Genomic DNA, 21,399 nt, shown 5'->3' with positions numbered 1-21,399 from the left:
ATCGACCAAGAAAGAAAACAATAGTTCTCTTAGGCCTGTTTGTATCCAGGCGCGGAAAAGCGAAGAATGGAGGAGAGCACAGAAAATTGGAAAAACGAAAAGAAAAAAAATAAAAACACGAAAAACGATGCAACTTTTATGCCTTAAAATTTTCTCTTTCTCTATGAGAAGATTTGTAGAGAAAGATAACTTGGCACTATTTTTTTTTAAATTAATAAATTATATACATATGTAAACTATATTTTAATATATATATATATATAACACTTATAATTTCTTTATTAATTATTAATATTAATTTTCATATTATAATAAAATAAATAATAAATAAAATATTAATTTTAATTATTAATACATATTTTAATTTAATTTAATATTAATTTTTATTTTAAATTATTTTAATTATAATATATATTTTAAAATTATTTTATAATAAATTCTTTAATAATTTTTTAAAAAATTTATTATTTATCAAATTTGTAAACTTACATTTTATACATTTTAAAAATTTAAAAAAAAATCTTTTCCAATATCATATCAATTACCAACTTCAATAAACTTTCCCTACAAATCTACTCTAATATACCCTAATCCAAACAACTTCACTTTCCTCTCAATTCATTCTAAATCCTCTTCCTCAAATCCCCTTCCTAATCCAAACACACCATTAGTCTTAATTCTGTTCGAGAACAAATTTAAAAAAAATAAATGGTTGACATGAAAAGTAGTTGTTCTAAAAATACTCAAGGAATCATTTAATGTTTCATTTTATTTATATAATAATAAATAAAATAAAATAATATAATATAATGTGGTTGTTGAGTTGTTGGATCAATGGTGTTAAAGAGTTTTAGGGTTTGATTATTGGAAAGCAATGTTTGTGGCTTTCGTGAAAATTAGTTGAGCATATGTATTTATTGAGTTGTAAGATCAATGGTGAAAAAGGTTGGGTATGTTACTAAGTAACAATTGATGATAATGAAGTAAGGATAATAATATAGATAGTGTTATAAAAAATAAATGGTGATGCTAATAAAAAAATAAATAGTTTTAATAAAATATATATTATTTTAAAATTTTATTTTTCATTTTATTTCAACTAAATAATTTAAAAATTCACTTTATTTCAAACAATCTCTCTTTTTTTTCATCCACTCATTTTTTTCTTCTTTTATTTTTTTTCCTCATTTACAAACAGATCTTCAACATCATTTTTAAGACACTTAAAAGAATTAAAAGAAAAACTCACATTTCTGATATCACCTCTACTCTATTTTCATTCAATGAGTTCAAGTTGCACATTGGTACAATTATTGGATGGCTAATTCTCCCTCCACAAAATCAATTGTTATCTCCACCCATTATTTCTTTTTAAAACCTTTGTCATTTTGTTTAGATTTTCGCATATAGAATAAGAAAAAAAAACTTTTGGATCTTAGCGTATAAAAGGCATTTCTGTGTGTACTGCGAATGGTCATAAGACACAAGTTCTGGATTTACATATCCAAAACTGTTTTACTTGTGTCACAGATATGTATATCCAGAAAATTAAAGGTAAAATAGACATTCTCTATATAGGTGTCTGATGCAAATCAAATTATCTGGTAGAGGAAAAATTAACCTTATTGGATTACTAATAGAACCAGCTTGAACTTACCACACTAACTGATTATTGGACTTCTGGCCATCACTTAGGCCCATTAACTAACATAATAGGAAATTGAATTAAGGATGTTGCATTCTGCACCCTCACGTTTTTAAATCGGTACCCCTCGGGATAAAAATACAAAATTTTCCCTTAAAAAAATGTTTTTTAGATTATATCTTCCGATATATATTTTTGGATTTGAATATTAGAATATATTTTTCAGGTAAAAATGTTTTTTTAGTAAGATAATACATTTCTAGATTATAAAATATCATTTTGTATTTTGAAATCTACGTTTTTGTATTTTAGAATATACAATTAAAAAAAACATATACTAGAATATATAATATAAAATAAAAAATATATTTTAAAATAAAAATATTATTTTACATTATATAATTCAAAATACGAAAAGTGTAAAATTTTAATTTAGATTTGTAATCGATGCAGTTTAAATGTATGGTGATAGAGAATACATAGCCTCAGAATTAGTCACTGACATTTCTTTTCACACATATGCCAACTTTTTAATTAAATATTGTAAAAAAAATATTAATAACACAAAGTTAAGACTGGTAGAATTTTAATTGTTCGTTCCTTATCCAATCAATATAAACCACATCTTTATTTTTAAACATCCAAAAATTTAGTTTAAAAGACTCCTTTTATTAACCATGGAAAGTATATAGACAACAAGAGATAAATCTTTTAGAAAATTAAAAATTATAAGAGATATACATTCAATCATAATAATTTATTATACTCTTCTATGTTTTATAAATAAAAGCTTTCATGTTACTATGCCACTATACTCTTCTATGTTTATTGTCTAATTATGTGTTTAATTAAATTTTTATTAAAAAAATCACCAAGATTTTCGTTTTAATTCTATTGTGAACATAGATTCTAATGTTTTATGAAACTACATTAACATGTTATAAATATATCCATTTCAAAACATACTGTTCTTTTAAAACGGCCAAGAATCAACAATTCCATTTATTCAAAATTAAGTTTATGAAGTTATTTCTGTATTCTTTAATATTAATTCTGGATATATCTTACCTAAACATTACATTATAAACATTGTAGATGGCTGTTGTGAGATTTATTGTCATTTATTATGTTGTGCATTTTCCTTCTTTTATTTGTACTCTTTGTGTTATTTTCTTATTGATGACACAAATATTTTTGAAAATAATAAACGTCATACTCCTATATTACTCAAAGAAAACATCAAGTGAAAGCAAAAAATTATTCTATAAAATAACAATATTTTTTTTTAATTTTGTACATCATGGATCGAGATTAAATATGTAGATAAGCATTGGTCTACCAACATTCTTAATTAAAAGCATCGTTTTATTTAGGTAACTGATTCCTAAAAAGAAGATTGCATTTATAATTGAATTAGGTTCATAATAAGGCTAGCTAGAAGAAAGTTAGGATGAAAATTTCAAAAAAAAAATTAAAAAATTAAAAAAAAATTAAAATAAAATAAATAAAAATAAAATAAAATATATATATATATATATATATATATATATATATATATATATATCAGAGAACACACCAAAAAGAACGACACATATTCAATTCAAAATACATTTATTTTGGCTAAATTGAATGTTATAAGTTTGAAAATGTCGTTAATATTCTTATTTGTAACAAATTTATAAATTAGATGTATGTAGTTAAGTTGAATAATCATGCTAGTTGATTCATATTTTAGTGGTAAGAAGTAAATATTTAAGTAGAAGATCCAAGTTGTTTTATTTTCACTACGTTTTTTTTTTTAATTCATTCAATTGCAGTGCACTGCTTTTTTTTTTTAACTAGTACTTAAATCCTTAAAATCATTAACTTTTATTCAGATTTTTGAAATTTCACAAATAAACTTGAGATATATAATAATTTTCAAAATATAAAGTAAAATGCTTAGCAGTTCTAAACAAATTATAACACTAGACTTTAGGATTTAGGAAGAAATGTTTCGACATATATAGAAGAATTTTGATGATTTAGTTAGTGAATTTGAATACAATTTTAAAAAGTTAATTATTTTAATCTGTGAACATGTTACATAAAATAAAAAAATAAAATTATAAACAAATAAAAGTCTTATAAATTAATTTGAAAAATAAAAGAAGAAAATGAGATATATAGTGTTAAAAACCGAAAAGTATTATTAAAAAAATAAGACAGGGATTCCACACCACATATCGTCTTCAATATGTGGAATTATCTTATTCTAAAAATATGTTTTTTAATAACTAGATGCTAATTAATCTTACACGATACGCTATCAGTTACACTTTTAGTTTGAATGAGCGTTAGATGTAAAAGCAATGGTTGAGATAAGTGATGCAGAGGAAGCACAGGCGCAGAGGATACAAGTGCATTGGAATCTGTGTGTACCAAAAAGAACGTTTAATTTTCACGAAGAAGAGAAGCAGTTGCAGAACCTCACTAACTCTACGACGCCGTTTCAATGGGAAACTCTAACAGCCAAGCTTATTCCCAAACGCAGCCACATTCCGAGCATCACCAGCATCAACCCCAACCTTCCAACGGCGTCAGCGTCCTCCCTCCCAATTCCAAGCCCACCGTGGGCCGGGTCCTGGACCGGCCCATGGAGGACGTCCGCTCCGATTACATATTCGGGCGCGAGCTGGGCCGCGGGCAATTCGGCGTCACCTACTCAGTGACTCACAAGCACACCAACGAAAACTTGGCGTGCAAATCCATTGCCAAGCGCAAACTCCACCGCGACGACTTGGAAGACGTCCGTCGCGAGGTGCAGATCATGCACCACCTAACCGGCCACCGAAACATCGTCGAGCTTAAGGGAGCCTGCGAGGACCGACATTCCGTCAATCTCGTCATGGAGCTGTGCGCCGGCGGCGAGCTCTTCGACCGGATCATCGCCAAGGGCCATTACTCCGAGCGCGCCGCCGCCGACCTCTGCCGCCAGATCGCCACGGTGATTCACGATTGCCACAGCATGGGAGTGATGCACAGGGATCTGAAGCCTGAGAACTTCTTGTTCCTCGGCAAGGAGGAAAACTCGCCGCTTAAGGCCACGGACTTCGGTCTCTCCGTGTTCTTCAAGCCCGGTTAGTTCCGTTCGTTAATTCGCGTTGTTAGTTGGTGGTAGTGTGTGGTGTGGTGTGGGTTCTGAACCATTTTGGGAACAGGCGATGTGTTTAAGGACCTTGTTGGGAGTGCGTATTATGTTGCTCCTGAAGTGCTGCGTAAAAGTTATGGACCCGAAGCTGATATTTGGAGTGCTGGGGTTATATTGTTCATTCTGCTCTCTGGTGTCCCTCCCTTCAGGGCAGGTAAACCTCATCTTCTTGTGTAAGTGCAACCAAATTCATATTTTATTAGGATTTTCATTTGGTAATTCAGATTGTCCTGCATCACAATTTTAGTTTGCGTTTCGTTATAATTGAATGAACACAACGCATATTTTATGTCTGCCTTAGAATTTGGATGTTAGATGGTTGTTCATTTGTTTTTTGGTTAGGATTTCTGAGCTTTGATTTTAGCTCATGTGTGCTTTTAGTATGGAAGTTTCCTTTCCTTGTCCATTATTTGCTGTTTCCTTATGACACAATAGTGTGCTTGCCTTTCCTATCTTTCTCACTCTATCTTCCTGTCCTTTGTTTCAAGGAAATGAACAGGGTATCTTTGATGCTATTCTTCTTGGATATATTAATTTTGCATCAGATCATTGGTCTTCCATTTCAAGTAGTGCCAAAGATTTGGTGAAGAACATGTTACGAGCTGATCCCAAAAAAAGGCTCTCGGCAGTTGAAGTCCTTAGTAAGTTCAACTTTCTTATAGTCACAGATTGGTTTTTTATTGTGTCTTGAAAGTGGCTGTTGCTCCAAGGACCAGCTAAGCATTTTTTTACGAAATAGATCTCTAACCATAGCTTGAGAGCTCTGATCTGTGAGATTTAAGATCGATAACTAAGTGAAGCGAGGCTGAGAACAGTGGTAGGGAATAGGATATTTATTTTCAAAGAAGCTGTCACTAGCCTCTACTCATTCGATAGATGCATGATATTGTTAAGGATATGAACATAGACTTGTAGGTTAGAACATACGAATGTTTGCCATTTTTTCTTCATTATAGAAGTCACGGGAGATATGCAAGTGTTTCCTGAACAAAAAAGCATTGTTCCTACAAGTTATCAAAATTATATCTTCTTCTCTGCCTCATGTATGATGTGCTCTTTTATCTATCATCGCAATTTTTTTCCAGGATAACTTTTCACCTTTGCATTTTCAATTTGATCTGAAAAATAGTCTAGATGATTTTTTTCTGTGGTTAACTTCTTACTTTGAAAGTGATTGCCACCTCGTCTCTCATTAAAAGAGGGTGACCCAGTCCATAAGGGTCTTTCACGGGGAGTTTTGGATAATATAAATAAATGCAACCTTAGTGCCCAACTAATTGAGGCAGTTGTCTCAAGCTCTCCATTAAATATTTTTCATACTATAAATAATCAGGCGATCAAATTTACATATTTCCATGATACTGCAATTTGATTAATTATTATATACTGAACTTATCCAAAGTTTGTTTACTAAGTTTTATGAAATTAATAATTTGATCTTTTACTTTATTTCATAAAATTCACTCCTAAAATTAATTATAATTTTTTGGAGCAGAAAAAACATATATGGAGGTCAGACCGTAATAAACAGAGGAGAGATGTTTCAAAGAATAATTAGTATTTTAAAATTGATTAAAGGTAATTTTTTGGATCGGATAAAAATTATTTATGGAGGTGAGACCATAATAAACAGAAGAGAGATGGTTCAAAGAATAATAACTATGTTAAAATTGATTAGCGGTGGGTAATTAATGAAGCTTAACTTGTGCAAGTTTGCATACGATAGGTAAATTGATGATTTATTATTTGTTATATTATTTTCATTAGTAAGATTAAGGAGTTTTAAAATATACTTAATTATTTAACTGCAATTTAATTATTTATTTAAAAATTAAGAAAAATAATTTTGCATCTATTTTGGATTTTAGCTTCTCACCTAATGAGAAAGAGAGTATTCAATTTATTGTAGAAATTAGATTTCATGATTAAATCTATGATTTATAAAAAAAATATTTTAACAAAAATGTTATCTGTAAGATCATACATTTAAATAAAGATTCTTTTCATATTGGTTATTTTGTAGATATTAGATTAATTTATTCATATTCAAAGTCAATTTGAATCTTAAAAATTGAAACTTTGGATGAGAATGAATTGAAAACAATATTGTGTTAATTTTGACAAGATTTAAAGTTTCAGTGAGTTATATATTTTTAAAAATTATTATAAGAAGTGAAAACAAAAGAAAATCATACCCCATTGAAAGTGTTAACTTATATCAGAAGATTTTTTTTCAAATGCATGCATTGGTTTTAAAATATTATTATTTGGCAATACATGTAACATTTGATTGTCAGTTTCTCTCCTTTTGCAACCATTTTTTTAAAAATTTTATTCACATGATTGTGCTTTGCTACTTCTTGGTTAGTTACTTGCTCAAGCAGCATGAAAAATTGATGCTTTCTCTTGTTCTGTTATGGAGCATTTGAGCCTTAACTTTCTTGGCAATTTGCTTATATGAGTCAACCAGTCGTGATAAAAAATTATATATATACTCCAGATCATCCTTGGCTGAGAGAAGATGGAGCATCTGATAAACCTCTAGATATAACTGTTTTAACCAGAATGAAACAATTCAGGGCAATGAACAAGCTGAAGAAAGTAGCTCTGAAGGTAAATAATCTTTTATCATTATTTTTCTTGTACTTGTCAATATTTTCTTAATCAAACTTTTAGTAAAATATCTAAAGTTACCATTACATGAAAAGCCTCGAGGACTGAAAACGGTATGCATGTATCAATCAAAATGCCAAAATAGTAAATAAATAGGGGAGAAATAATTTATCACTGAATTTGATCAAAAGATTATATTTGAAAGTTTCTATTTTATTACAGGTTATTGCTGAAAATCTTTCTGAAGAAGAAATCATTGGCTTGAAGGAAATGTTTAAATCCATGGACACAGATAATAATGGAACAATCACTTTTGAAGAGTTGAAAGCTGGACTTCCAAAACTGGGTACTAAGATTTCTGAGTCTGAAGTAAGCCAGTTAATGGAAGCGGTAAGATTTTCTTTTTGTTTGATTGCACCCTAGCTTGCTGGAGTAAAATGTTTGTTTACTTCTGTAATACCTACTCCCTTGCAGTTAAATTTTTTTTAATTTTAATTTTAAAAGAAAGTTAATTCTGAAAAAAAAAATTGCCACACAAGGCTGACGGTATTGATATTTTAGGCGAAAGAGTGGAAGTAGAGAATAAATGAAAAACGATGAATTAATGAATCTTGCCATTCATATTTGTGATACACCATTGTACTAATTCATCCATGTATCATAAGGCTCATAGTTATCTATTATTCATCACATGATACGAATCATTGACTAGTCATATTGTATCAAATCTAATTCATCTCATGATGCGAATTAGTGACTGGTAAAATTGTATCAAATCACGTGATTCAAATCTTCAATTGTAAGATGCTAATAGCCATGGTTGGCAATGGTGTTTGATGGGTAAATAAGATTTCATATTATATCTAAAATTTGACCTGAAATAATTAAATGGGATTATTAGACTTTGTTAGGAGTTCCACATTAAGTAGGATAAACTTCTTGTTATGTTATGGTACTTAAACTTTGAGATTTTCTCATTTAATGGACTGGTCTTTTGGATTGGGCTCTGCATAGAATCTCATCACATAGAGTAAAACGGTGTATAATTATATCTGACCACTTTGCCAATATGTTGATTCATTCACTGAGGCAAATGCAAGAGGACTTCTGTTCTGATCATTAACTTTTGCAATTTCTTCTGGAATGTCTTTTCACACCACTTCTCTGCTATAATTCAGATTTGTATTTCTAGACCTCCATTATTAATTTTTTAGCGTGAGAGACAGAATAAGAGAGAGAAAACATTTTTACCTTTCACATGAGAATGCTGATTGCTCATTATGAATATTTGAGATCAAATTTAAGCAAAACCAATATTAGCCATCCATGTAATTTTAATTATAAGATTATGAGATACCTTGGCTTTTTTTATAGCTTAAAACCATTTCAATCAAAGTTAAAGGTACCCATGACAAAGCGAGTTGAGAGAGACGAGAGAAACCAACTTTTTTCTAAATTCACCCAGCTTTTCCTTAAAAGCTACTTTTGTTCCTTCTATGAAAATTAAACTACTTAAATTTTAAAAGCATTTTAGATAGTGTGTTCGATTCACCTTCTCTTTTCTTTTAAGGAGAGAGGAAGCCCAAGAAAAGCTATGCTTGCTAACCATAGGTCTTCTCAGCTTTTATGCTCTCGCATGATGACACCCCCCATATATGGATAAATTCATTCTCTGCAATTTCACCTCTTCTTGATGATTATCTGTATCCAAACCTAGATTTGGCTTGTGAATTGTGATGAAGAGAACGGTTTGTGCATATATATGCTGTGAATTTACAGAATACCTTTATTGTCCAGTGAAATTTTATGACTATATTGGTGTAACAACGCTGGGCAAATATTTGGATTTTAAGATTAGATGTTGAGTCGCTTAATATTGTGATAATAAGTATATCATTTTCTTGATTTGATTGATGACTTTTCTTCCACTATAATGATAACATAAATTAACTGTTTGGTTCTCAGGCTGATGTAGACGGAAATGGGACCATTGATTACATTGAATTTATAACAGCTACCATGCACATGAATAGAATGGAAAGAGAGGACCACCTATATAAAGCTTTTGAATATTTTGACAAGGATAGAAGCGGGTAATCTCTTCTTTTGATCAAAATCATCTCATATTATTTACTAACTTGACAGGGTCATGTTAAAATTAAAATTAATGAGTCATACAAAAATCGAAATGGGTATCTAACTATGGTTATGTGTTCATGTTTGGAACATGAGATAAGAGGATCATGATCTTGTTTTCTTTTTCATTTTACAAATTTTACTATACCAGTCTTATCATCTTAATTTGTTATTGAATCATATGTTGATTTCATGTACTTTCCTCTGTTTTCTTAGGTACATCACTATGGAAGAGTTGGAATCTGCCCTTAAAAAATATAATATGGGTGATGAGAAAATAAAGGAAATAATTGCCGAAGTCGATACAGACAATGTGCGCAGCTTTCTTCTTCATCCTTGTTCATTGGTGTGCTTATCCTAGGGTGAAATTTTAGATGTTTGTATACTATCTTTTAAGTATTTTAATCATCCATTCCCAAATTTCTTGCAGGATGGAAGAATTAACTATGACGAGTTTGTAGCCATGATGAGAAAAGGCAATCCAGATTTAGTAACCAAACGTCGCAAATAATTAAGTTTGATCATAAACTCCTTGTATTTACTGGATTACACAGGTTCAGGCTACAGTTTCTGACTACACTGCATTCAACACTCTTCACTCAACCATTGTTTTTCGGAGCTGTTTCTATAACAATGTATTTATGCCTCTTTACCCTCTTGTCTGTGGGGTTTCATGGGACAATCTATGTTTGTACTAACGTGGGGGAATAAATTTTAGCATGGCTCTTTACTAAATGCCTTTTTTTTCCATTTTGAATCCTCTCTCATCGTGTTCTTTGTTATCAGACACATTTTAAAAAACATATTGATTTTTTATGGAATATTTTATAATTTCTGTACATACTAGATTTATTTTCTTTGCCTATTCTTATTAAATATTTTATGTATATTTGTGTTTTTGTACCAATAAACAGTTTAAGAGTCATTAAGGTCAATTTAGTTTATTGGTAATTTTTTGAAAAATTTAACTATATTGATTTAATTGATATATGTGGTAATTAATGTTAGTAATATTTTATATTAAGGATTAGAGGGTGTAGTATTTTTTATTCCTCTACACCTTGTTTTGTATGCAAGGAATGAAAATCATAGATTGTATGTTTGTTTCTATTTAAACGAAACAAACAACTTGCACAGAGGGATTTGTTGAAGAGTACCTTCCCTTGTCCATAAAACCAGTTTTATATATATATATATATATACTTTTCTATCCTTATCATTCATTCTTTAACTTCAATATTCCTACCTGTAGTGATACATGATTACGATATATAATATAATTAAAATAATAAAATTATAATTTAATATTTATTAAAATTAATTTATAGCAATAAAAATGATTTAGTTATTTTATAAATATATTTTTATAATTTATCTTAAATTTATTATAGTAGTTCTATAAGTTATCTTAAGTTTATTATATCAATCAAATTATTGATAAAGTTTTATAAACTTTCTTTTCATTATTTCTATTCAGTTTTTACTCTCTTTTTACTTTCTTTTTTAATCCTTTTTTACTCACTCATTTCCACTACTCATTACAAAGACAACCTTAAAGTTATCTGTGTTTGAGACTCCAAGTCTTGCATACTAATCTTAACAAGTCTGACTTTCACAAGCAATTGTTAGCTTATGAATGTTAGATTATCTACAGTAATTTTCTTATCAATCTGAGATTTTTTATTCTCATTCACTTTAGAGGAGGTTTAGATAAATTCATTAAAATAACATATTCTAATGAAGTATTACCGTCTGCTGTTAATAAAAAACTTCAAGACCCTTAGTTGTCCTTTGATAGTTGTATATTTGTCTCCTCAGGTTTCGATATACGAAGAAAAGTCTTTGAAAGTATATACAATTAAATAACGTCTGGTAATAAAATTCAAAACCAACTGCTGTTTGATTTTGCACTCAAACTACTCATTTTCATTTCCCTTAATATATTTTTTTGTTGCTGGAGAGAACTATGGAGAAGGGAAAAATAAAATAAAATAAAATGTTTCTTACTCCAACCCTATATCTTTTAAAATACATAACTTATTCTTGTCAGTTTTTAGTTTTTTAAAATACATAACTTATTCTTGTCAGTTTTTAGTGGTTCTGAAATAGGAGGTGTTCGATAAGTAAAAGTAGTTTTCAGAATAAAAAAATTTAGAGGAAATATTTTTAGAACATATTTTTGACTTTCGGAATGATAAATCCATAATTAATAAAATATATTTTAAAAATAGTATTTCAAAATGGTTACAAACTATTCTACATATATTTTCCCATTTCATTTTAGATTTATCATTTTTGTAAATATTATGAATTATTAATTTCAGAATAAAATGAAAAAACGAGACTTACCTTCTTCTTTGATGAACTACATTTTCAAATACATCCAATTATCATCAAATTACTGCTTAAAATCATCCACTAAAAACAAACCAAAATCATGAAAAGAATCTCACCATCACTGCTTGCTCTCAACAATGTCCATAAAATTGCAGAGAAAACTCTGAGTTTAATTTTATAAATTCACTTAGGGTCGAGGAAGAAACACCTCAACATCCATAAAATAAGTAAGTTACAATTTTTCTTTTTCTTAGTTGGTGCTTCATATCTATATCAGTATAGGGATGTAGAAGGAAGAAATAATTACTTACTTAAAATTTTGTGCCAGTAAGGAAAAGGCTAAGTGATGTATTTAGCAGCACATTTTCATGTGAATTTTAATCCAATCTCAATTTAAAATGTTCAACTTAGTCTTTTTTTTTTATCTAGGCCACTTATTCATTTTTATTTTATTTTTTAACTTCCTATTTATCTTTGTAATGTATGAATAGTAAATTAAAATTAATATATACATCAATATATAATAAAATAATTTGGAACAGGATATCGATTTCAACAATAGCAATGTAAAAATGCAGAAATAATGTGTATATGTAGTATCCCTTTATTTCGAAATATAGAAGTGAGAAGAGAGGAAAAAGAAAATAGGAAGAGAAGTTTGAGAGAGCGTTAAAACGGTTACACGCAACAGAATGGAGATATGCGAGACAACAATAGAAAGAAAAGTGAGAAAGGAATGAATAGCCAAACTTTCCCTCTCTTTTCAGATCCGTTCATTTCGCAGTCCACACAAATACCCTCGCATTCACAAACGCACACTCTTTCCCTTAAAAAACAACTTTCCCCGTTTCTCTTTCTTCTTCATCCTTATTTTTTTTCACCATGTTGGGGACTCACCCATTGTGTTTTGCGGTTACGTTTTTTCAAAATAGAAAAACCATAAGAACTTGAACAGTGTTGGTTATTGTACGATAGAAACAGAAGATATATGAACAATTGATGGTAATGATTGTGTAGAAGGAAAGATGGAACAGAAAAACATTTTGTTATCGGCGCTGAGTGTTGGGGTGGGCGTAGGAGTGGGGATTGGATTGTCCTCTGGACAATGGGGATTTAACGCAAATTCATCCTCAAACGGCGTTACTCCGGAGAACCTCGAGCACGAAATGCTACGACTAGTCGTGGATGGTAGAGAAAGCAAGGTTACTTTTGATCAATTCCCCTTTTATCTTAGGTAATTCCTTCTCATTACAAACCTTCGTCTTCAAATTGTAAATGTAATCTTGTATTCTTATTTACGTTCCAATTCTATACGTGATGACAGAGAGCAGACAAGGGTGATGCTAACAAATGCTGCATACGTCCATTTGAAGCATGCGGAGGTTTCTAAGTTTACACGGAATCTTGCTCCTGCAAGCCGGACTATCATGCTTTCAGGACCAGCAGGTTGGTTGGAAAATGTTGTTTCTTGAGGCTTGGACATTCACTTTAAATAGCATCTTTGTGTTGAAGACCGATACTTTTATCATAAGAATCGTTGAAGTATTGAAGTAAAAAATATTTATGAATTTCTGCACTATTCTAACACAATTTTAAAAAAAAAAATATATTAATTTTTTTAAAATTTAAATTTATCTTTCTATAAAAAAAATTAAAACATGTTTATATACATAAATTTTTATTATTAATTTATATAATTTATAATTATATAATATAGATTTATGTTACGTATCCTATATTTTATATTTTAGAGATTATAAGTAATTTTGTATTTGTGTCCATGTGTGTTGAGTGTTGAATAAGTTTCTTGATAATGGATTCATAAGTTTAATGTTTATACTGTCACCATAAAGGGAATTAAAATTTCCCCCCTTAATGTCTTGCAGAGCTTTATCAACAAGTGCTTGCCAAGGCTTTAGCGCACTACTTTGAGGCGAAATTGCTTCTGTTAGATCTCACTGACTTTTCATTGAAGGTGAAGATGAGAAGTTTCTGTAATTCAATACTTTCGCAAGTTAATTATGTTAACAATGGTTAGTTTGTCATCTCTGCAGATTCAGAATAGATACGGTTCTGCCAACAAACAATCTGTAAGATTTTGCTTTATCATTTATTGCTTTTATAGATGAAGATGCAATGCTTTTTTGAATCAGTATTGGACTTTAATTCATTTTCCTTTGTTTCTGATTGAAGTCTTTCAAAAGGTCTACCTCAGAGACAACTTTGGAGCGGTTATCCGACCTATTTGAATCATTTTCAATCTTTCCACAAAAGGAAGAGTCTAAAGGTAAAGATTGATGGAAATATTTTTATCTAGGGTGGAGAACTTACTTTTAGACTGTTTGGACACACATCTAACTTCTTGTTGCTTCTGGTAGATGTTGAGAGATAGTAGAGAGGTGTGTTACAATTTGGTTTCAAACACGCACAACATAGTAGCCAAATGCTTGATTAGTCTTTGATGCACGATTTTTCAGCCTTGCTCGGGTTTCAAGAATAAGTTTTTAACGTTTTATCAGGAGAAAAGTAAACTTTGATACTTTCTTGTTGATGAAACATGCCACAGAAATTCAGGCTTTAGATGAGTTAGAAGGGGTGCAAGTAGCTTTAGTTGAGGTTGTTTCTCGTGTTGTCAAGTTTTGAGAGCTATTGGTTATTTCTAGATATCAGCATTCCATCTGATGCACATTTTTTAAAAACTAAGAAAAACTATATCTCTAACCAAGAGCTTTTTTATTTGAAGGGAAAATCCACAGAGAACTCAGTGGACTGGACCTTCAGTCAATGTAAGAAGAATTTATGTTTATCAATTGACCATGGGAATATATATATATATATATATATATATATATATATATATATATATATATATATATATATATATATATATATATTTCCCTGCTAGTTTATTTATCCTATATCGGAATTGTTACCCGTTTTCTTTTGCAGGGAATCTGAAGGATTCAATAATCCTCCTAAGATTCGTAGAAATGCGTCTGCCTCTGCAAATATCAGTAACCTTTCTTTGCAAAGCAATCCTACAAACTCAGGTTGATTCAAGAACACCTTTAAATACATTAGTTATAACTATTGGTTTACATGATTACTTGTTACCATCCGCTGGAGTTTAGATTTGTAAAGAGAACCTGATTTAAGAATGCCAACAGAATGAATTTGAGGGAAAAAAAGAAGGATACGATGTTATCATGTTTTCATGAATTAACTACAAATACATACATCAAAGTAATACTTTATAATATAGTGTCACAATTTATTTATAGGGCTGGCTTAGTACAATAGTTAGATACATCTTTATAGTGAAAACTAGAGCCAGTTTGGATACACCTTTCAAAATTGTTTGTAGAGGAAAAAGAGAATGAATTAAGAAGGTAAAATAAAGTAAAATTCTTTCGTAATTGAGAAATTTAAATACGTAAACTTCTAAACATATTAAAGTATATAAGCTGATTTTAATTTACAAATTTTTTTTGACACATAATACCTTTTATATGCATAATTTTTTTTTTCCTATAAGTACTTGATGAAGAAGTTTATTAAAACTTAGCATAATACAATGAAATTAAGTCATACTTCTCAATCACACTGTTGCCATTTTTACTTGGTCATGTTCTCTACTGATTCCTTCTATCTTCCAATCTACCTTTAGCCCCTCAGAAGAACATAACCAACTGGCCTTTTGATGAAAAGCTTCTTGTACAAACTCTTTACAAGGTAATCTTATTTTTATTGATAGATTATATTCCAGCCCGTGTATTCTATTACTTTTTTATACAATTAAAAGAGGGATAAGAGAAGAGTGACGAAGCCTGAAATAAGAGTGACGTGATGGAGAGGAAGAGATAGAAAAAGAATGAGTTGTAAGAATAAAATATTTAGTTTTTCTTATATATAAAAATGATACATTGCTCACCTTACTCCACTATTATACATTGTGTACTGGACAAGGATGTCAATATATCATTTCTCATATATATTATCGATTTGAATGAGGCTTTATACGAGCATTGATTTGATAGGTGAAAATTTCACTTGCAGGTTCTAGTTTATGTATCAAAAACCTATCCCATTGTTCTATATTTGCGGGATGTTGACAAGTTGTTGCATAGATCACGACGGGTATATAACCTATTCCAGATAATGTTGAATAAACTACAAGGACGAATTTTGATTCTTGGTTCGCGAGTTTTGAGTTCTGGTAGTGACTACAAAGAAATGGATGAGAGACTTTCTTCCGTTTTCCCCTACAACATAGAACTGAGCCCCCCAGAAGATGAATCTTATATCGTCAGCTGGAAGTCTCAATTTGAAGAGGACATGAAGACAATACAGACTCAGGATAATAGGAACCATATCATGGAAGTTCTTGCAGCCAATGATCTTTATTGTGATGACCTGGGTTCCATCTGTGTGGCAGATACAATGGCTTTCAGTAACAATATAGAAGAGATCGTCGTTTCAGCAATTTCTTATCATTTAATGAATAACAAAGATCCTGAATACCAAAATGGCAAACTAGTCATTCCTTGCAGCAGGTCAGACAAGCAACTTTAACTTCATCTACTATCTAATTTTAATGTACTTACTTATTGTTTGTGAAACAGTTTGTCCCATGCATTGGGTATATTCCAGGAGGGGAAATTCAGCACAAGAGATACATTGAAATTAGAAGCCCAAGCAGTTACGACTGAGGTTTGCTCTGCATGACATGAATGTGCGTTAAATTGTGAATAATGCTTAACAAGTACTAATACAGGTATATTATTTTCTTTCTCTTTCTGTGTCATTTTGTATAAAGCCGAGAGAAGAAGGAGTTGTTGTCAAGCCAGAAACAACGTCAGAAAATCCTGCTCCTGAAATAAAGGCTGAATCAGATATATCAACTTTAGTGGGAAAAACTGACGGTGAAAATACAGCTCCTGCACCAAAAGTTGTAAGATTCCTCCTTTGTTTTGATAAAAATATAATAGTTATAAATCATGCCTACAAGTAGTACATACAATCATAGCAACCTCTCCCCTTATAATGGCTGTCAAATATCATTTCTCATAACATAATTCCAAATGTTAAAATGGAGCGCTAGGGTAGGTAGTATTTGCAGTTAGGTTATGAATCCTTTTTATTCTGTTCCGTTGACTCTCCGTTTTTATTGTTTCTGTAAATTATATAATTTTAAACATCCATTGACATCACATGCAGGAAGTTGCCCCTGACAATGAGTTTGAGAAGCGAATAAGGCCTGAGGTAATACCTGCAAACGAGATTGGTGTAAAATTCTCTGATGTTGGTGCCTTAGATGAGACCAAAGAATCGCTTCAAGAACTAGTTATGCTTCCTCTTCGAAGGCCAGACCTTTTCCGGGGAGGCCTTCTAAAGCCTTGTAAAGGAATACTGCTTTTTGGACCTCCTGGCACAGGGAAGACAATGCTGGCAAAGGCCATTGCAAACGAAGCTGGAGCAAGTTTCATTAATGTGTCCATGTCTACCGTCACCTCTAAATGGTTTGGTGAAGATGAGAAGAATGTTCGAGCTTTGTTCACACTAGCAGCCAAGGTCTCCCCAACTATTATATTTGTTGATGAGGTTGATAGTATGCTGGGACAACGTACCAGAGTTGGAGAGCATGAAGCCATGCGGAAAATAAAGAATGAGTTTATGACACTTTGGGATGGACTAATGACAAATCCAGGGGAGCGCATCCTTGTTCTTGCTGCCACCAATAGGCCGTTTGACCTAGATGAAGCAATAATTAGGAGATTTGAAAGGAGGTATGTCTACTAGTTCTTGACTTACTTTTGTTCTGGGCACTGATGGCATATACATGTTTGTGACAATTTGAATACTCTGAAATTCAGTAATACTTTATTTTATCATTTGTACTTACTATAATGCTCATCTTTTGTTAACAGAATAATGGTGGGGATGCCATGCCCGGAGAACAGGGAAAAAATTTTGAGGACTCTTTTGGGGAAAGAAAAGGTGGACGAGAAACTTGATTTTAAGGAACTCGCAACTATGACAGAAGGATACAGCGGAAGCGATCTCAAGGTTTATGCCATTTTCTAACTATTTCACTACATATGTGACTATCGTGTTACAACCCGAAAATGCTTTTTTACTATTTTGAGCTTTTGATGCTCAAAAGTGCCTGACCACATTTTTCACTCTCGCTTATTGTTAAATGTAGAACTTGTGCACAACCGCTGCTTACAGACCTGTTAGAGAGTTAATCAAACAAGAGAGACTAAAAATGCTGGTAACTTGGCAATATCTTTGAAAGTTCTGTGCATAATCGTGGCCTTATATGATTACCATGCCGATTTCACATTGGTTTCCTGCAGGAGAAAAGGCAGAAAGGTGTTGAAGAACAGAATAACAATGTCCAAGAAGCTACCCAAGATGCTTCGGAAGGAAAAGAGGAAGTTCAACAGGAAAGAGTAATTTCCCTTAGACCTTTGAACATTAAAGACTTCAAAGAGGCTAGGAGTCAGGTAAGACCCCTCTATCACCATTTAGGATTTTTTTTATCATCATATACCTTGACTTTCGTCGTCACATATGCCTGGCTTCGTTGCTTATTTGAATTAATGTAGCGACATGATAAGATTGCTTCATTTGACCATCATCTTGGAACACAGGTTTCCGCAAGCTACGCAGCTGAGGGGGCTGGAATGAGTGAGTTAAAGCAGTGGAATGAAATGTACGGGGAAGGAGGTTCAAGGAAGAAAGAGCAATTATCTTACTTCCTGTGAAAGTTTTCTGAGGGAAGAAAGAAATCGTAGTTGCATCCCTTCTAGTTGATCTTGTAAGTCTCTTGTTCTATGAACTCAAGTATGAGGAGAACAATTTTTATCAAGGAGGAGTTTGCCAATGATAACCCCCTCCACTTGTGTATAATTTCAACTAGTATCTAATCTCTTCATTTATAACTGTATAATGCGAATATTGTTGTAGTTGATTGTGAAGCTATAGAATAGTGCTCTCACATTTTGTTTTGGGTCAATGAAAGAAAACAAGCTTTGTTTAGTGGCATTATTATCATAACAATGGTTGAAGTTGCTTTTATGTACAATAGATAAAAAAACAGTTCAGTTATTCAATATTATAGTTTCATTTTGAGATTTTCTATTAATTTGAACTGTATCGGTTTCTATTCAAAGTCTCACTGCAATATTATTCTTCACCTTTTGATTTTAGACAAGTGTTTTGGGACTTTGATTGAAATTTTCTGAAGGGTTAGCATTAAATTACCGATTACTAGTTTCAATTTGGTACGAGGACTCGTGATTTTGAACAATAAATATTTGTAAAAGCATAGATTGATTTATTCTATAGATAGTACTTTATCAATCTAATCATATCAATGAAAACAAATGGAAAAAAGGTAAAGTAATGGTAAAGTTAAAAGAAACTACATCAGTCTAAAGAATTCTAAATGTATGTGCAGAAACATAAAAAGTTCAAAAGAAAAGGAAAAAAACCAACCCAAATTCCGAGCTGGAATTTCTGTTTTTTTTTTCATTTTTAAAATATTGAGAGAGGAAAAATTATGAAATAAATAAATAAAATATTAATGGTTTTAAATTATTTAATTTGAGAAAAAAAAATATCCGAATAAAAGTGTATAAATATAAATTTTAAAAAAATGAAATTGAGAAAATTAATCTACTGTGGTATTATTTTAGGAAAAAGAAGTAAGTAATAGAACTTTATAAAAGTAAATTAAGTAAAATTTATTTAAAAATAAGGTAAAAAGAATAACTTTCAAAAAATTTAAGAAGTAAATAATTGGAAGAAAAAAATGAAGATTTTTTTAAGAAAAATCAATATATTTACAAATAATTATGTAGGTTTATTTTAAATGTAAAATTTTACAAATTACTTAGAAAATATTAAAAATAAAAATTATAATTGGTTAAAATTTGGAGTTGATAAATGAATGGATTAATTATGATTAAATGAATAAAGTTAATATTTTATACATTGTGTAATAGTTTTTTTGACGCAGAATGTGAAAAAAAAATGTATGTGAAATTAAAAGTTGTAATATTTAATTTTAAAAAAATTGTAGTTGTAAAATATTGAAGAATGAATTTTTGTTTAATTAATAGGTAAAAACACAATAAATCATTACCAATAACATTAAAACTTGGTCATGTCATTCAATTTGTGACCTTTGATATTGGAACCAAAACAGTATGTTAGACGTCTAAATAATGTAAAAAAAATATGTTAAAGAAGCCAAAAGTCTTATCTTTTGTTGGACAATGAACTTAAACAACATAATGGCCTTAACAAAAACTTTTCTATTTAGTAAAAATGTCAAGGAAAACAATGAAGTTATTATTATTAGAACCAAAAGAATTAAGTTAGATGACCAAACAATGGTTAAAAATAATAACATGACAAACAAATCCAAATTTTTGAACTTTCCTTCACTACAAGCACCACAACTTTTACATTTCATTCCAAACAACACTACCACAATTAAATAAACACCCCTAACAACAACACATATATTAAGAACATAATAATTTCAACAACAATTATAACTAATCACCAATTAGCTACTCTCCTACTATTACCACCACCATACTTCATGTCTATTTTTTTTTATTAAATTCATAAAAAGTGACATAATATTCAATTAAGGAAATTGAGAATGACATCAAATAAGGTTCTCCACGTCTTCATCAATTACAACAAGAAGAAATTAGTAAGTTTTTATAAAAAGTATCACTCACATGGTTTTCATTACTCTTACTCTTTCCTTAGACATTTTTAAAAAGGACATTTTTAAAAAGGACATTATTTGTTGTCCGTTATTAGAATAAACACTTAAAACTATTCTAATTTAGATTAATTTAAAATTAATTGAATTAGAATTTAAGTTGAAACTAATAAAAACTTGCATTGGTTATTTATATGGAAAATGATTGTTTAATGAGTCACCAAATTAACAAATAAATTGCAACAAATTATTTTTTTTATCGACAATGAATAAATAAATTAAAAGGGATACTTTAGGGGTATCTCAACCCTTATACATGACTCGACACCACCAATGTAACCCTCCAAGATATACAGACATCACAAGGGGTTACATTGGCTCAAGCTAAAAGAAACTTTGGCTCTAGCTAAATGAAAACCAAGATAAAGGTTGTTAAGCCAATATGATCCATCTTTATCAGCTTCTTCCAGTATGGACAGCAGCAAACTTACCCACAATTCCTATCTTGTACCCCAATAACTTCAAAGAGCACCACTGGGATGCATCACATTGCTCCACATATTCCTAAAACAAATAAAATGATGCTTACAAGAGACAGACACTGCCACACAATTATAAACTTATCTAATAAGTACTGCAACAACTAGCATCAAGCACCAAAACGAACCCAAACCGCATACCTATGATTTCTTAACCTTCCTTCTTATTCCAAGCATCAAGGCCTTCTGT

General features: G+C 30.6%; 2 protein-coding genes across 3 annotated transcripts; both read left to right on the top strand.

The window, feature by feature from the left end:
* Positions 1-3,916: 3,916 nt before the first annotated feature.
* On the top strand, positions 3,917-10,423 carry LOC137811455 (calcium-dependent protein kinase 1). 2 transcript variants are annotated; one of them, XM_068613219.2, is made up of 8 exons: positions 3,917-4,764; positions 4,846-4,989; positions 5,324-5,476; positions 7,336-7,448; positions 7,671-7,838; positions 9,414-9,541; positions 9,801-9,897; positions 10,015-10,423. In XM_068613219.2, the coding sequence occupies exons 1-8, from the start codon at positions 4,140-4,142 to the stop codon at positions 10,093-10,095; spliced, it is 1,509 nt and encodes a 502-aa protein (XP_068469320.1). In that variant the 5' UTR covers positions 3,917-4,139; the 3' UTR covers positions 10,096-10,423. The 2 variants fall into 2 exon arrangements, with proteins under 2 accessions (XP_068469320.1, XP_090154709.1); XM_090298583.1 differs by having other exon boundaries at positions 3,996-4,764; positions 5,335-5,476.
* A 2,198-nt stretch (positions 10,424-12,621) lies between these two features.
* Positions 12,622-19,071, top strand: LOC137811453 (uncharacterized). The gene is made up of 16 exons (XM_068613218.2): positions 12,622-13,155; positions 13,246-13,367; positions 13,808-13,896; positions 13,976-14,011; positions 14,115-14,208; positions 14,665-14,707; positions 14,871-14,971; positions 15,589-15,653; positions 15,978-16,474; positions 16,544-16,631; positions 16,738-16,872; positions 17,139-17,707; positions 17,849-17,987; positions 18,127-18,195; positions 18,281-18,430; positions 18,578-19,071. Exons 1-16 carry the CDS (start codon positions 12,947-12,949, stop codon positions 18,689-18,691), a joined length of 2,520 nt encoding a protein of 839 aa, XP_068469319.2. The 5' UTR covers positions 12,622-12,946; the 3' UTR covers positions 18,692-19,071.
* Positions 19,072-21,399: the final 2,328 nt, after the last annotated feature.

Source organism: Phaseolus vulgaris, chromosome 2 (genome assembly GCF_051622355.1).
Source record: "Phaseolus vulgaris cultivar YP4 chromosome 2, ASM5162235v1, whole genome shotgun sequence".
Classification (NCBI taxonomy): Eukaryota; Viridiplantae; Streptophyta; class Magnoliopsida; order Fabales; family Fabaceae; genus Phaseolus; species Phaseolus vulgaris.
This window is presented reverse-complemented; position numbering and strand designations above follow the sequence as displayed.

Coding starts and splice junctions, on each gene's coding strand:
- LOC137811455 (XM_068613219.2), top strand. CDS start 4,140: ATGGGAAACTCTAACAGCCAAGCTTATTCCCAAACGCAGCCACATTCC. Junction 5,477..7,335: donor CTCGGCAGTTGAAGTCCTTA/GTAAGTTCAACT, acceptor TATATACTCCAG/ATCATCCTTGGCTGAGAGAA. Junction 7,839..9,413: donor TAAGCCAGTTAATGGAAGCG/GTAAGATTTTCT, acceptor TTTGGTTCTCAG/GCTGATGTAGACGGAAATGG.
- LOC137811453 (XM_068613218.2), top strand. CDS start 12,947: ATGGAACAGAAAAACATTTTGTTATCGGCGCTGAGTGTTGGGGTGGGC. Junction 13,897..13,975: donor TCACTGACTTTTCATTGAAG/GTGAAGATGAGA, acceptor TCATCTCTGCAG/ATTCAGAATAGATACGGTTC. Junction 14,209..14,664: donor ACAAAAGGAAGAGTCTAAAG/GTAAAGATTGAT, acceptor TTTTATTTGAAG/GGAAAATCCACAGAGAACTC.